This window comes from Polistes dominula, unplaced genomic scaffold, assembly GCF_049000335.1.
Source record: "Polistes dominula isolate Pdom_NZ unplaced genomic scaffold, Pdom_raw_medaka contig_23, whole genome shotgun sequence".
In the NCBI taxonomy this organism is placed as follows: domain Eukaryota; kingdom Metazoa; phylum Arthropoda; class Insecta; order Hymenoptera; family Vespidae; genus Polistes; species Polistes dominula.
In genome coordinates, this window is record NW_028300963.1 from 1,698,383 (window position 1) to 1,715,830 (window position 17,448).

The following is a 17,448-nucleotide window of genomic DNA, read 5'->3' on the forward strand; positions in this document are numbered from 1 at the left end:
AATATTAAATCTTTGGAAATGTATATATAATACAATGTTGTGTATATATTTTTTTCTACGTACAAGGTGTTCCTGTTTTTTTTTTTGACCCGCAATATTTACAATCATATTTTATCGTGGAAATTTTTTGTTACAAATTTCTATAATAAGAAAAAAAGAAATGTGTTATATAATATAAACATAAGTTTTATTAAAAACTTATAACAACAGAATTGAAATTTTTGTTTTGATAAAACATAGATATAGATTATCTCGGTTCAAATCATAATTCCATTTCAAAATGTTGTTCGTTGTTATGAACATAAGACTTGCATATATCTACGTTAAATAGAATTTATTGCATTATTAATTTCTTGTTAATTTTTTTTTTTAATTCTAATAAATAGCTTACGAGTCTTTTGAATTAATTTCGCGAATTAATTCGTAAAAATATCAACAAAGTATTCTTATTTTACGTCGACGAAACATCGAATAATTATCATTTCGTATATTTTAATTATAAATTTAAGAGCCCTCGTTTATGTGTGTTATATGTTTTTTTTTTTTCTTATTTTTTCTCTTCTAAAATATGATGGTAAAATTTTTTGCAGAAAATAACTGGGACACCTTGTATGCATTTACTACGTACATAAATGAGACGGTACGTATATAAATTCCTTTTTTTTTTCTACTTTTTATTTGTATTATTTGTGAAAAATACGGTGAGGGAGGGAGGGAGGGAGGGAGGAATGAAAGAAAAGGTCGAGTTGTGCACGTTTTAAGAAAAATGTCTTCACCTTGTTGAAAGGAATTTTCAAAGTTTTGCTAAAGGCTGTCATAGGCATTGGCTAGAGAAAAGCACTTTGCTGGTTCGAGGATCGACGACAGGAAATATTAGTATCATGGGCGTTTATCAAACTTTTGGAAAAGCATCAAAGAGAGGTACATAAATAAAAATACATACTCTTTTTCCCTATCTTCGGATATTAAAGTTCTGTTTCGAAGGTAGATAGAACCTTTTTTTTTTTTCAACTTTTGCGATTCAATTTTACGAGAGGATTTAACGGTCACCTTGTGACGAGTTAGAGGATTATTCTTGATCGCTTATGTGATCGGAATAATACGTTCTCAATAGTAATAAAAAAAAAAAAAAAAAAAAAAAGAAAAAGAAAAAATATGCCAATATCCGTTTTTTTTTTTTTAAATTAAATTCATTTGTAAAGCGTTATCGTACGATTCTCGCGTATGAATCTATGTTTTTACTTTATTTTATTGAAAAGAACATTTGTGTTATAACGAAACTTATATTTTATCGACTCAGGCCATAGAAAGATAAGATAAAGAGAGAAAAAAGAAGAAGAAGAAAAGAAGAAGAAGAAGATGATTTTTTTCAAGAAACGAATTAATTAGCGCGAAATTCGATAGTACCTATATTTTTTTTTTATTTAAACAACGTGAATTCGAATAGATGGAAACTCGATATTCACTTGAAAAGAAATTAACTTGTTACTCGAATATTACGATATCCTCGACGAAATTCTTCTTCTTCTTCTTTTTTTTTTTTATAGATAACGTTCTAACGTCTATAAAATGATGCTAATTATTTAGATGTTAATTAAAGATTCCGAGGTATAAAATGTCGGGTATAAAATATAATAATATCTTTTCAATTAATCGGTCGAGATTATTTACTCTTGTTTCATTAAGAAGAGAAAGAAAGTCTTTTTGGTTAATATGACGAAAGTATCGTAGTATATATCGCGACCTATATTATTACGGGCAATGAGTTTTCACTAGTTTTGCTTCTTCGTTAACTAATATTCAAATTTTCTCAGCTTGAGTTTTAATGAAATCCATAAAAGAGAGAATGGTAACCGGGGCAAACGAGTAAGTTCCTCAGCGACGATTTTCCCTTTGGCCACGAAATAATAGTTGGTTTAACCAAAAGCGGCTTAAGTTTCTCTCTTTATCTTTCTCTCTTCACGGTTGATGATGTTCTTGCGACTCTACTCGAGAAAGGCCACGAATTTTAATAGAGAATCGTAAGATTAGTTTGGCAAACGCATTAGTTTCCTCTGGGAGTAATCCAAACAAGTTTATTTCAAGATTTGTGATAAGAAAAATAAGCAAGACACGTCAAATCGATTTCGGTTTATTTATTTTATAAATATCTTTCTGTGCATATATATATATATAATATTAATTATGATATATTGTTAATGTCTAATAGATAACATCGAGCTAAAATATAAAATGATAGAAACGAGATGAACTAGAAAAAGATGGAAAGGAAATAGGAAAAAGATGGAAGAGCTCCAAAGAAAGTAATCATTGAACAGGGGATGGGTATAATTGGCAGGAAAACTTAATGAAGTTATCGAGAAAAAGTTGATAAAACGAGTTCAAGTTGGCATCTTCAAACGAATAAGACGAATACAACAAGAAAGCAGTTTCGTATATTGCGAAAATTCTTTGTTTTTTTTTTCTTTTTATTCAATAAATAAACAAATAAAAACGAACAGAAGAATGTGATTATTTAGAAAATTTTCATTTATTAGAAAAATAGGAATAATTTCTAATTTATTTAATAAATAAATTATCATATGTAGTTTGACCAGCGTGGTCATGAAGAAGGTCAGATTCTGTCAGTGTAAGAAGATGTGATGGTCCTTTTCATATTCAAAAAAATGAATTAGCCAATCACAGCCAATGTTCTTTAGTTTCTTGGCGTCGTTTGTGGAGATTACTTCGGAGTGTCATCGTCCCGTTAATATCAGGTAATTAAAAGGTATTTTGTAAGATTCACACCTTCCTATTACAATATATACAGGATATAAGGATCAATTTTGATTTTTTTAGTATATTTTGACAATTTTTTATGCTCCTATATCGTATTTTAAATCATTCGAAATTTTTCTTAATTGTAGGTGAAAAAAAGAGATTTACTGCACAATATTTTCACGCACGCAGTTTTTTAACGCCAGTCTTACACGCCTGTTTTATGCACATCAATATGGCGAATCTTTCGAATTTTTTAATCTGTCATCTGTATATACTTGTTGCAGCGAATTTTATTATCCCGTTAATTATAGGTAATTGTTTCAATTAATTTTCTAACTTACACCTTCCTGTTATATATAGATATATATATATATTAAATGATATATAACGAATGTTAAATATCAAATGCATACTACATGCATAATTTTTATACGTGAGTTTTTTCATATTTTACTTTTTTTTTTAGCTTTCTGAGCATGGGGTGAGTTGCAACACGAATTCACTAACCTTTTAATCTTGTGGCAACTTCTTTTATCTTCTCCATATACGACGAGGTGAGCATTATTATTTTTAAGTATAAGCATATAAGCATATAGAAATACTACAGAAAGAGTGAGAGAGAAGGAGTGTGTAAGAGAGAGAGAGAGAGAGAGGAAGAATAAGAAAACAATACACTCGACATATAAGCTATTATAAATGTGTATTTATATTTGTAGGTATTTCTCGAGTCGACGAGAAAACGTAAACAGCCGATAACATAGGTATAATAGCCGAGCGTTCGAACTCCCGAGGTGTCTCCTCTAACAAGGTTACATAGTAACGTATCTCGTATTCGTCTTCTATCTTTCAACGAGACAACATCAACGAAAAATAAACGTATTAAATTATTGAATAATTTTATTTCTAACGTTATCGTTTTGATTTGAATAGTTAAAAAAAGTTTTTCATTGCATAGAATTATATAAAATGTGGTTTATTTTTTATATTACTCTTTATTAAATTTGCTAATACAATAACTGTTTTATTTAGACAACTTTAAAGATTTTTAATTAATATTTTTACTAATATTACATACTTGTTAGTTGCATACTTTGACATATTTCACAAATATTTAATAACTTTAACTTTTAATTATGTCAATTTTTATTGATCATTAAATTATTTCTTTCTATTTATCATTGAATATTTTTGATAAAATATTCAATGGTTTTAATGTGTGCCCTGCCTTCAGAAATGATTTACAGGAAATATTATAATATAGTCTTTAGTATGTTTCAGATTTTTTATTTAATTTTATTTTATACATCGTCATCCTAAGGGTAGGATACCCATCCTGCAATCATCAACGAAGATTAAAAGTTAGTATATTTTACTATTAAACATTTCTATGATAATTTAAATGGATTTTTTATTACGACGATGATATTAATTGTTCTTTTTCTTATTATGTTTCAGAAAATCATTGCAATCGAGCGTGTAAGCAATGAGGTTCTCGTGTGTTGCATCGTATTAAAATAAAATATAAAAATGTCGACAAGTAGATTCAGTGTTGATCGTCGCATGTTAAAGTTTCGTTTGCTCGGTTAAGAAACTCGCAAGTTTCTTTTATTCGGTTTAAACGTGTGCTCATCGTCATCCTAAGGGTAGGAGACCCATCCTGCATTCATCGTACATTCATCAAAGTGTGTATAATTTTGTATTAAATAATTCCTCAAAAATTTTAATAGTCTTCTGTAATAATAATGATATTAATAGTATTGTTTTTTATTTCAGTTTCAGATTTCAATCGTGCACGAATGGCCCATGTGAAGTGACCGGGAGTGAAATTTTTGTTCTTGCATTTGACTGCGAGCAATGCAGTCTTTGAATTAGTGCAGTCTAGAATCAGTGATCGGGCGAGTAATAAATTAAAATCAAACGCGAATTAGAATCAGTGTTGCTCGTCGTATAATAAAATTTCGGTTTCGCGATAAGAAACTCATCTATAGTTTCTTATTTTCGTTTATACCGCGTTTTTAGATTCACGCGAGGTGCATCACCATGATGCAATAGAGCTGCATCTCATTGGAATGCATTGTAAGTATTCATTTGTATTTACATTTTATTCGATTTTATTTAATATGATTTTAGATAATATTCCAGATAACTTATTCTATTTTATTTTACAGATATAACCATGGATTCTCTTCCTTTCAAAGATGTTGGATGAATTCTTCGATGGATATTTGGTGGATCTTTGATGAATTTTTGATGGATCTTCAATGGATCTTCTTTAATGGCAAATCGAGTATCGTCTTCCATGGTCAGACTACAATACTTGCTGCGAAGTAGGAGTGTTTTGGAGCCATCGTAGAATTTCTAAAACCGTGAGTTTTTATTTAAAGTTACACCAGTGCTCAATCATGCCGAGGACAATTTTTTTCTAGTTCATCTCGTTTCTATCATTTTATATTTTAGCTCGATGTTATCTATTAGAAAATATCGTCAGTGTACCTGTATATTCTTTTTTTTTTATTTTTTCAAAATTTAACATTTAATTTACGTTACATTTTATCATCGTTTTTTTTTTCTTTTTTTTTTTTACACGAACATTTTTATCTTCCTATTATTTGTTTTTTTTTTTTTTTTAAATTTATTTTTATACACAGAAGCTTCACTTAGAAATAAAGGAGATGTTTAGTAGATCTTATTTCTAAAAAAAGCTATCTCTTTCTTACTCGCGAAGCTTTTTAGCGAAGGTCAACAAGAATGACCGTTTTATCTCAACTCTTACAACGAATAACGAAGATAAGAAATAATTTCAAGTTACATTTTTATTAATCTAAGATCTGAAAAGAAAAAAAAAAAGAAAAAAAAAAGAACAGAAGAAGAAAGAAAGAAAGAACGAAATAAAGAATCATTATTTATATATTTATTATTTATATATTCTTATAAAAATGTTTAAAAGATAACAAACGCGATTAGAATATTTGCAAAACATGTGATGAAAGATAAAACGTGTTACGACGAAACACATCAGTTTATTGTTATTTCGTATTTTTGTTATGATTTGGTTTTAAATGAAAGCCATTTCACAAATGCTTTCACATGATATTTATGTAACACATATTTTTTCTTTGCTTTTAGATTTGAAACGCGTAAAACGTGCCAGTCAAATTTGCCGGATTGAAAAATAAAATCGAAACAATATCGTGAATTTTTATCTTTAACTTGGACGACTATAGTAGTTATCTCGCGTTTGATTCTCATTGATCATTGAGAGAGAGAGAGAGAGAGAGAGAGAGAGAGAGTGAGTGAGAAATACTATCGTTCCTCAAATTGATCCTTTGTTCACAATCAGTGCTACAAACGAACGGTGACGGACAGTGAACCACTCCAAGTACTCATAGTGCGTACAAGCGTGCTTTGAATAGATGTTGAATAGAAGCTTCGGTATAATCCTACAATAGTGGGGGTTAGCAGGGGGGAGGGAGAGGTAAATGGAAACGCAATGTAACGTTTACGCAGTAGTAAGTATAGTAGTAAACTCTATTCGAATGGATTACGCACGTTCACGCATACGTGAACACATGTACTCGCTATGTATACATATATATATATATATATATATATATATGTAATGCATGAAAGAGTAAAATACGAGTACGCGAAAGAAGGAGTAGACACTTCGCGTTCGTTCGTTCTCGCACGAGGACGCTTTTTACACGCGTCTTTATTTGCATTCGCATATGGTTACTCGCGTGTAAAACGATTGTCAAATTTTGTTTTCTGTTTTCCTTTTTTTTTTTTGTTGTTTTTTTTGTATATTTTCGTTTGACAGGTAATCGATTGTGAAGAGAAACATACGAGATTTTTCTCTACGATTTTTCGAGAACACGTTTTATCTTTTATCTTTCATCTTTGTCCAAAATAGAAAAATGCCTTTCTTCAAGAAACTACGTGGATTCTCCAGGCATAAAAGTGAGTTTAAAAATTTAGCAAGAAAATTTGATGTATTTTTTTTTCTTTCTTTTTTTTTTCTTCTTTTATTATTTTCATTTGGTAAACATTTTTTTTTTGTCCATAGTTTTAGTCGGTATTTTGTAAAAGAAATATTTTTCTTAATATCAATAATACTTTGTCGGTATTTTAAATAAATAATTAGTTTCAGAAGTACGTGAAGATAACATTTTGACACTAATTAACATACTGATATTTTATATTAACGTTGATTATTTATTTTCAAATAATGATATGATGAATAGCAGTTTTATATTTTATTTATATATATATATATATGTGATTGTGAATTAAATTAATGCATGAATAATATAAATGAGCCAATAGTCTGGCCATGTTGAATTACGTTAGTTTCCGTCAGATAATTAAAGTCAAGAAACGTAGGTACGGTTAGTATAAAATCGATGGATGAATCTTCGTTTGGAAAAACAATAACGACAGCAGTGGTAAAAAGAAGACACGAACACTTTGGTAATAATGAATAGGTGTGAGAGAGGATGTTCGTAAAGAAGTGTGACTTGAATTCGTAAATGGAAAAGTTAAAAGACACAATGAATAATATAAGTCAATATTTAAAGTCTTATTAGTTTGAAAAGTTACTACTAATTGTTTTCATTATTAATGCTCTTTAAATTATTTATACTAAAACGTTCGTGTGTATGTGTGTTAAAGTGGCTCGAATAAAAACCTTTAAATAAGCATTGAAAATGTCCCCTTTAAGGTGTTATATTAGTCTCGTTTTATTTAAAAAAGAAAATAAATAATCTTTGTGTAACGCTTCGTTTGGTCCACTCTGTATAAATAATTTGTATCTACGTAATTGAATATTATCCTTGTTAAAGTTTTACAAGAGGGAGGAGGGAAAGCCTTCGTCAACGATTTTTGATTGGATTACTTTTCTGTTCTTTTTAACGCGATTTCGAGTTACTCAATCTACGGAGTTCCCTCGAGTACGAATCAGCATTTCACCGCAGCTCGTTTTTTTTTTTTCGTAGTATTTTCGAGCAACGAACACGTCCTGAGGTGATAATCCTTGATAATTTCTCCAAAGAGAAAGAACGTCTTTAATGGATAATATATTTTTAAAGAGAACTCAGCTATATTATTATGTTTTCTTTTCAATAAAAATATTCGTATAAACAAAAAATTGAATATAAGAAAAATAAATAATGGGAATGAAAACAACAACAAAAAAAAAATAAACGCACGTACGTATTTCTATTATATAAATATAAATATATATGTGTCTGTATGTGCACATATATACTACTCATACATATGTACAAACCAAGCATCTCGTTTCCGAATTTATTTTCTCTTTTGCTTTTAAGCTTATTCGATCGATCACAGCTCTTTGTTCGAAATCGTCCCATGCTACTACTTTGTAAACAATAGTGTATGAGAATGCTTTTTACGTACGTACGTATGTTTATATATGTATATATATGCACGTATAGTATATTATATGTATATATGCAAATATATATCTATAGGGACACTGCTATATGTAAAAACGAATTATTCTCTATTTTACACGCATTCCAACTCGCATTATTTCCCAATAGAATTTCTTTTTATTCCATGTTATTTTCTTTTTTCTTTTTTTTTGACTAATCTGTTTTTACTTAATTACGGCCTTTATCGAGTCTCTCTCTCTCTCTCTCTCTTTTTTTGCGTAGAATTTCATTTCACTCGATATACTCTCAGAGCAATAATTTCTCTTCACGTGATTTCACCGATTATTTGGCGCCGACCGTTTCAACATGCAATTCTTTAAAGCCTGTAATTTTCGTCCCAACGCATAGTTTTACATAATACTATACAGGAATGGCGTTACCTATTCCCCTTTTACTCATGCGTATATCTATTCATCCATAGGTAAAGAATCATTAATGTCCGTCACTTAAATTCATATCGATTAAAATCTCTTTCTATTTTTTTCTCTCTCTCTCTCTCTTTGGTCTTTTTTTTTTTTTTATAATGCTTTTAAAGTCTCGTATTAACTGAAATTATAAAAATCTCGTGAACGCGTAAATATCTATCGAGGAATTTCATTTTATCGTGTATAAAAAGATAGGAAATAGACTATTTTATTTTCTCATATAAAAATCTTACCACACTCGTAAATGAAATGTTTAATGTAAAATAAAAGACGCAAAAAAGAAAAAAGAAAAAGAAAAAAAGAAAAAAGAAAATACTTGAAATATTCCTGCGAATAATTTCAAGAAAAATGTCTTTATAGGATAACTATTAGGATTCTATTTCTTTTTTTTTATCTCTCAGTTAATAAAAAATACGACCTTTTACAATTAGAAAAGACTTTTGAAATTCTATTAAATTGACGGATACTTTGAACATTTTTTTTTTTTTTTTTTTTTAATTTTCTCGCATGCGTATCATAAGATTCTTGTATTTCTATTATATTTTTCTTGTTGTCCATTTTTTTTGTTTTTTTTTTAACCTCATTCTTCTTCTTCTTCTTATTTATTTCTTATTTCTTTTTCATTTTTCTGGACAAAATGTATAGGAATAGATGAATTTATCGACGCGATAGACTACTAGGAGCTTCTTGGATATCGTTAACCTTTTTTTTATTATTTTTTTTTTTTATTATTTCAAATCGTTGAGGCGTGGTTTGTTCGAAATAAAACGTCTGGAAGCAGACTCAATTCGAATGCCGTGAAATTTATATCTATGTACTATTTTCTCTCTCTCTCTTTCTCTCTCTCTTTCTTTCTTTCGTTCTCTTTTTTATTTTTTCTATTTCTTGCAAGAAAAAGAGCTACCAGGGTCCTTTTGAAAGCAACCATCTCTTAGGCTCTTTCTATCTCTTTGCAACCGCTAGCTTTCGATGCACCACTTTCGAACATTTTATCTCCTTCTCTGTTTCTTTTTCCTTCGTCTGTCTCTTTCTCTCTCTCTCTTTCTCTCTCTCTCTCTGTTTCCGTTTTTCACGATAAAGTCGAGTAATACCCTAGAGCAGAGTAATGAGTTCCATTCCTTTTACTCTGTAGTGTAAGCGTTGCGCGTTACTCTCTTGAGTTTGCCCTCTGAAAAGACCGAACGATCCATGGATTGCTATTTGAGGCTAACAGACTTAAGACGGATAAATATTTATTTATTTATTTTTTTTTATTTTCTCGTGTATCTAAGTATAGCACTGTTGACGATAAATAATCAAATTTAAAGTAAACAAAAGATAGGAAAGTTTAACACGAACAATTTTGTAATTACTTGTAATTTCAATCTTCGTTCAAACGTAGAATAACTTTGATCGTACGAAGAATTCTTATTAAAATGATATTTGAAATAGAAAAAAAAAAAACAAATAATATCAAAGGGAAGTTTAGTTTTTAATTAAAATTTAATAGGTTGTTTAATAATTAACTATCAGTATACTTTAATGATCATGTGGAAACAAAGTAATATTACCATTTACTATTCGAATCGCAATTTTAGATAAAATTACCAAATATTTTCACGTACCACAAGGAAATAACGTGAAAATAAGAAAAAAAAAATAAAAAAATAGGAAATAATTGTTATGAAATATGATCAAAAAATAAAAAGAGATATATGAATAGAAAATAAAAAAAAGGTAATAAAATTCAATGTAAAATTTGTATAGAAAATTTGAAACCAATCGTATTCAAGATCGGTCGTTGTACGTTGTTTAAAATAATGTAAATGATAAACATTAAGAAACTCTTACACAGCTCGACAATAAGAAATCTATACGATTATCTTTAATAATATTATGCAATTGACTTTTTACGTTTTTTGCATTAAAAATAGTCGAGCACTTTGATCTTTGCTCAGCATAATATTTCTTTCTCGTTGAAATCCAAGGCGTAGATATCACGAATCGCTGACATGGTTTGTTTCTTCGTTCAATCCAAAAGTGTCAAGTTCAGTTCATAATGTCATTCATTTGAAATTCGCGCGGGTTCTTGCATCATGCGCTAACTTTTTTTTTTTTCGTTAAATTACTTTTTTTTTTTTTTTAATTTTGTTTTATTTGTTTTATATTACGTAACGTAGTATAGCTTTGCAGAAATTATTTTAATCAATGTGTATACTGAATTATATATATATAAAGGATACAAGAAAATATGATGAAATTATAAACAATAAATGGATCACGATCAATCGAATGTGATTGGTTTTTAACGTCGAACTTAAATTCTTTATTCATTTTTATTACTTTTCTCTCTTGGACAATTATTATTATTATTATTAACAAATTTAGTATTATTTCTTGTAAAAAAAATATATATATATATATATATAACATGTATTAGAGATGGGTCATTTGATTGGTATACACAAAAAAAAATATTGATCGATATATTTGTCCGGATTTTTTTTTATCGGAATAAATACTAACAAACGGAATTTCTCTGGTTGTTTCTTTTCTTTTTTTTTTTGTATTTTCCAAATGGAGAAAATTTGACAGATATATATTATACATATATAACAAACCAATATATAAATTGTTTAGTCAGTTTAGTGTTGAAGAGGAGCTTTTGTTTTTTGGGGGTCTTTATTTGTGTTTTTCTTTGATTCTCTTTCTCGTTGAATTTGTTGTTGTTGTTGAAATATCATGAAAAATTAGAAGCGTGCGTATGTCCGTGATTTACGCTAAACAAAATTTAATACTTAAATAATTACATGGCGAGAGATGAGGTTGTTAAAAGAAAGAAGAAAGAAGGAAGAATAAAAATAGGAGAATAGAATAAAAAATCGAAGATATTTGATCGGGTTGTGAGGTATTATTACACAAAGAGAGGGATATGAAAAAAAAAAAAACGTAACTACGACGATGAGGAAAACAAAGTAAAAGAAAAAAGAAAAAAAAAAAGAAGAGAAAAAGTTGGAAATATCGTTCGTGGTTTTCGCGTTCGTTGAATTTAATTTAACGCCTTGAGGATATTTTGTTGTTTTCATCGACTATCGAAAAATTGGAAAATGCATATTATGAACGTACGCCCCCGATGTTGTGCAGTTTGGCATCGTTCCGATCTTCGGAGACGACGGACTCTTACGAAGAAAAAGAAAATTAGATCGACGTTCACCGATCGTGTTTTTATTTTTTTCCTTTATCGTTCTCGTCGCAACGAATTGCTCGAAGTTGGATGAACGGGGAAGAAAAAGGGAAGAGAAAGTAAACAAAAAAAAAAAAAAAAAGAAAGAATTAAAAAATGAAAAGGGAGAGGAGAAGAAGAAATAAAATAAATAAATAAAAAAAAAAAAGAAAGAGATAAACGAGGAGAAAATATTTTGCATCCTTTTTTCGCTCGATAAATAATTATTTATCCCAGCGAGACGCACTGAGAGAAACGAAATGTTTTTATTTTTGTTTTGTTTTTGTTAGAAATTAACTTAAGAGGGAAGAACACTCAAATGGAAAAAACAAGGGAATAGATTTATCTTCATTTTTTGTTTGTTTATTTATTTTATTATAGATATTACATTATATTTCTTTCTTTTCTCGAATAATAATTCTTCAATACCACATATGTATTTTTCTATAGTTTTGTTCTATTTTTATTTTATTTTTTTTTTTTTTATTCAGTTGGCTTTTTATTTTTCCTTTCTTCTTCTTCTTCTTCTTCTTCTTCTTCTTTTACTTGTCTTTTTCACGATCGTATAGTACAACACGCACTAAGGTGCATTTCCCATGCAGACGGAAAATCAATTTCATGCGCATACGGAATATTTTATGGGCGCGCGTTTCTGGATGAGCCTTACTACTACTACTACTTTTACTATTACTATTACTACTACTACCACTACTACTACTTCTACTACTACTACTACTACTACTTCACTTCGATATCGTATATCAAGGAGAAATGGTAGTCGAGTAGAAACTCACGTGCAGAACAGAAAAGTGAATAAGCTGGAGCCTTTATAATTCGTTTTTCCTTTACACTTACCTATACATGCATATATATATATATATATATATATATATATATATATATATATATATACATACGTATTTAAACTTACGTAAAACAATGTTTACAAAATGTAAGAATATTATGGTCGTTTCGTTTTAAACAAATTGATGATTTGATAATAGACGATTTTCATAATTACCACTTAACTTGCATTACTTTCTTTTTACCATAAGTATTATTCTCTTATTATTATTATCATCATCAATTATTATTATTATTATTATCCTCGTACAGATACATTATTTTTATTCGACAACAGATCGTAATAAAATAAAAAGTGCAGCATCGATTAGGCTTGTTTTATACATATATGTATATATGTACTTTCTTATCTTTACATGTATAAAAAATACATATATAAAAGAAGTACATGGCAATTTAAAAAAAAGTATCCAGTCAGTATTCTTCAGAATTTAAACGAGCAAACGTATCAGTTTTTTTTTTCTATTACACCGGAAAACTCAAACAGAACCGAACCGAACCGAACCGAACCGAACCGAACCAAACTGAAACGATTTTAAACGAACCGAACTGTCGTCTAGGAATATTTTTACTTTTTGGATTCACTAGATTATTTCTTTCTAGGAATATTGCTTTCTTCTTTCTCTTTCTCTTCTTTTCTTTTTTCTTCTTTCTCGATCTCCTTCCCCTTTCCTTTTGCTATGGTGTCTCCTCTTCCTTTCCCTTTTAAAGAAACGTTTCTTGTCGAAATGACAAGAAAAAAGGTTGCTTCCATAAGTGATCGATGAATACCTTTCCCTTCTCTTTTCTTTCCGATGTCGCGACAGTTAAGAAAAGGGTTGCTTCGAAGGTCGCTGAGTACCATTTTCTATCTTTCTTTTTTCTGTTTTATTCATCCTACTCCCTCTGTCCTCCATAGGAAAAATAAAAAAGATCTTCTTCTTCTTCTTCTTCTTCCTTGCGATTTCGTGATCGGAATAAAAAAACAAGAAAAAGAAACAAATGGAAGGAATAATCGTAGAGTAGAGTAGAGTCTTTGATCTCTCGAATAAAAACCCTATTTGATATAACGTAACACATTTTATTTTGAAATTTATTTTTAATAATATTTTATACTTATATTAAATGTTTGTTAAATATATATATATGGATATTTTGTTAGTTAACAGTCAATATAATAATTTGTTAACATTGCAAATAGATGATCAGTAATTATACTAAAGATAAGGGTTGTGTTAATATTACATATTGATATACAGGGACTACTGTTAAGGTAAACATATTGATATACCATCAATGAAAATTATCGATAATTTTTGTATTAATTGGTATAATACTATAGATACATATTATTACATCAATATGTGCTTTAATAAATCTTTGTATTCTAACACACTGTGTACTATTACATACAGATATTTTATTATGACTATATCTTTTAAATATTAATCAATAATATTGAAAAATATTGATCCAATCTAAATATCAAGCGTATTTTTGACACTCCTAATTCTTTTCTATTATTCACAACTATAATACAGTCATTTTTATGAGCATAAAATATCGTAATACTTTGGCGACTTTAAAAGCTATCCAAGGATTAAGTTTCTCTAAAAAGATAATTCCATTTTCGTATATCTCTTCCCGTCCCCTCCTCTTCCACCTCGTCCTTCTCTCTTTCTTCCATTCCTATTTTTCTCTTTTTTTTTTTTTTTCATTCTTTCTTTTCATTATACGTATACGATTTTCATAGTCGTTGCCGAGAGGCTAGTATATTTCATGGAAATCAGCTTTGTGTATCTAAATCCTATGGGAAAATGCAACGGTCGTTTATCTTTCGTAGAAGAAATATCATGTTTTGGCTTACAGATGTATAAAACCGGGCATAAAGAGAAAGAAAGAATGAAAAGAGGAGTAGAGAGGGAGAGAGAGAGAGAGAGAGAGAGAGAGAGAGAGAGGAGTGTAGAGAAAAAGGGAAAAGGGGATGGAGGAAAGGGGTTAGAGAGGAGATATTCTACATCGCAATCGCGCTTCACACTTGCTTTACATTTTTCTCGTCGACTTATCCGCGGAACGCGGAAATAACGCGAGATTTTACCGTACAGAGATACTACACGGTTGTTGGATTTGTTGTCTGCCTTGCGATTCGTCCGCACGGAATAAAATGATACGATCACTGTATCCTATCGTTTCGTGTATATATATATATATATGTAGTATATGAATATTACTTTCTGTTTGTTTTGTAATTTTTAAATTTTTTTTTTTTATTTTACCCAAAAAACCCGAGTAAATAAACTGATCGCAAGCGATAACTGATAATAACTACAACGATATTAAATACGAGCCGTTTTATTTTAAAAGTGGTCTAACTTCATTTTCCAAACAAAACAAATCGACTTATCTATCGTAATTTTTACATTTTTTCTTTTTTTTTTTTTACATGATCTTTTTAATTTTAAGATTGTAACAATCACAAATATTATATATATACGTAATGTTTATTTATCATTTATTTCCAACAAATTTTGAGAATCGTTAAAGTTTAAACAAGTCTTATAGGTAGCAAAGAATTTTTCATTTCTTGACGTATCGAGAGACGAATTGTTGAAAAAAAAAAACAAAAAAAAACTTCATGCTTTTTTACAGCTAGCGGCGTGGCAAAAATGTTCCTTCGCTCGTTTGAAAGTAGAAAAACACTTTTTCAAATTTATTCCAAACTAAGAATATATATGTATATACACTTACTCGTGTACACTTGGACCAAGTTTTAAGAAGAAAAAAGAAGTAATAGACGAAGTAATAGAAAAAGAATAGGAAAAGTAAAAGAAGAAACAACAAAAAAAAAATGGCATTCCTATAGTTGAGTCAGTTTACCCCGTGTGCTTTTTCGAAAAGAAATTACTCGATTTCCGTCGAGAGACGTTAGCTTTTTTCTTTTTCACCTTTCTCCTTTCTTCTTTAATTTTTTTTTCCTACGTTTTTTTTCTCTCTCCTTTCCCACCCCCACCCCCCCATCTTTTTTTTCCTCTCCTTACTCCTTCGCAAAGTTCTTTTTTCCTCGAAAGCGAAAAAGCGCGTTTGCCGTGGCCCTTTTCCGTTAGATTTATGACTACTTCGTGGCTTTCGAGAAAGAGAGAGAGAGAGAGAGAGAGAGAGAGAGAACCAACCCGTATTTTCAAGCTTCTCTTAACTATTATAAAAGGTAACAAAAGGTGGACGTGGCCTTTTTTTTTTCTTCTTTTTTCCTTTCCTTTCTTCGCTCTCTTTTAATTTCGTCTTTATGATCGTTAATCCTTTTTCTTAATATTCCTTTTGCAAAAAGAAAAAAAAAAAAAAAAAGAAAAAAAAAATTAAAATCCACATACACGTTTGTTTTTCCTTTCTATCAAAATTCACGTCAATGTTTCGCTTGTAAAAATCATCGTCAATTGTAATACAATTTATTTTATCATAATATATCATTTGTATATTTAAATAATTATAATAACAAACAAAAATATCCGACCAACTGAGAGAGGGTGTTATCGTACGTTGAACGAGAAAATATTTTGTCCAAACAAAACTAAACGTCGAACGGTAGAATTAATAAAAAAACATACCTATGGGAAATAATAATTCGAGTTGAATTAATAAAAAAAAAAAAAAGAAAAAACAAAAAGTTGATCTCTCGATCGATTCGTGAAAGGTAACGTGTTTCGAAAGTCACAGATAAATCGTCATCGATCATTTTTACCATACTTCCGAGAGATCGAAGAAGGAAATGCCGCGTATGGAGAGTCGATTCTTACATCAGTCGACCTATATATATATACACATATACACATATGTATACTTGAGTACGGCCCAATTATCCCTTCCCCCTATTAACCCCCCCCTACCTCTTTTTTTTTCCTCCTCTGTCTGTCTGTTTTGCTTGCTTGCTTGCTTGCTTGCCATTTCTCCGTTGTAAGAGCAAGATAATCGGCCTTCCCCGACAGCAGACAGCAGACAGTAAGAGGACTCGTTATACTTACACACTTTCAACCCTGAATTCTTTCGCGTGCCTTTCCATCGCGAGAAAGACTGCAACGTAGTTGCATCAGCCGATACTCTACGACGCGACAATCTTTCGATTCTTCTCGATCATCACCTGCATCGTCGTTCGTCGTCGTCGTTGACAAGCTAACGGTTGTATAAATGGTTTCTTTTATTTTTTTTATTTTTCTTATTTTTATTTTTCTTATTTCTCTTCTCCTTAGTTACTTACGATCGTTATATATCATTTATTATCTTACCTATGTAACGTCTATTTATTTTATTTTTCTAATCTTTCATGTCATCAACAGATAGATAGATAGATAGATAGTTATATATTATAGGTTTTTTCTTCTTTATTATTATTATTATTATTATTATTATATCTTACTTTGTGATTCTGTACTTGACAACTTACAAGTTAATTTATCGAATTTTATTGTGGTTATTATTATTTTTTGTTGATGCAGGAAATTTAATAAAAAAGAGATCATGCAAATATCAAGTAACCTATATATATATACATATATATTTATATGTTCATTTTCAAACTTTTTACAATTTCAATTTAGTAATCATACGTGTGGTATGTTAATCGATTTTTTTTTCATGACCATTTTCTTTTCATTGCGAAAAGTTTTTTCTAATATATTTCTATAAGTGGTAATTTGAAGAAAATGAAGGAAATAAATAGAAACCTATAGTTTATGGATATTATCATATAACGAGTGTTGTCTGCGTGATG

The 17,448-nt window shown here is 29.5% G+C and overlaps 1 protein-coding gene across 1 annotated transcript in view; it reads left to right on the forward strand.

The window, feature by feature from the left end:
- Positions 1-6,442: 6,442 nt before the first annotated feature.
- The window catches only part of LOC107065306 (low density lipoprotein receptor adapter protein 1), a 67,568-nt gene continuing 56,562 nt past the window's right edge, over positions 6,443-17,448 (forward strand). Inside the window, exons 1-2 of the mRNA XM_089172594.1 lie at positions 6,443-6,580; positions 6,674-6,720. Of these exons, the coding sequence (XP_089028720.1) occupies positions 6,678-6,720 (43 nt within the window). The 5' untranslated portion in view covers positions 6,443-6,580; positions 6,674-6,677. The remainder of the gene's footprint in view (positions 6,581-6,673; positions 6,721-17,448) is intronic.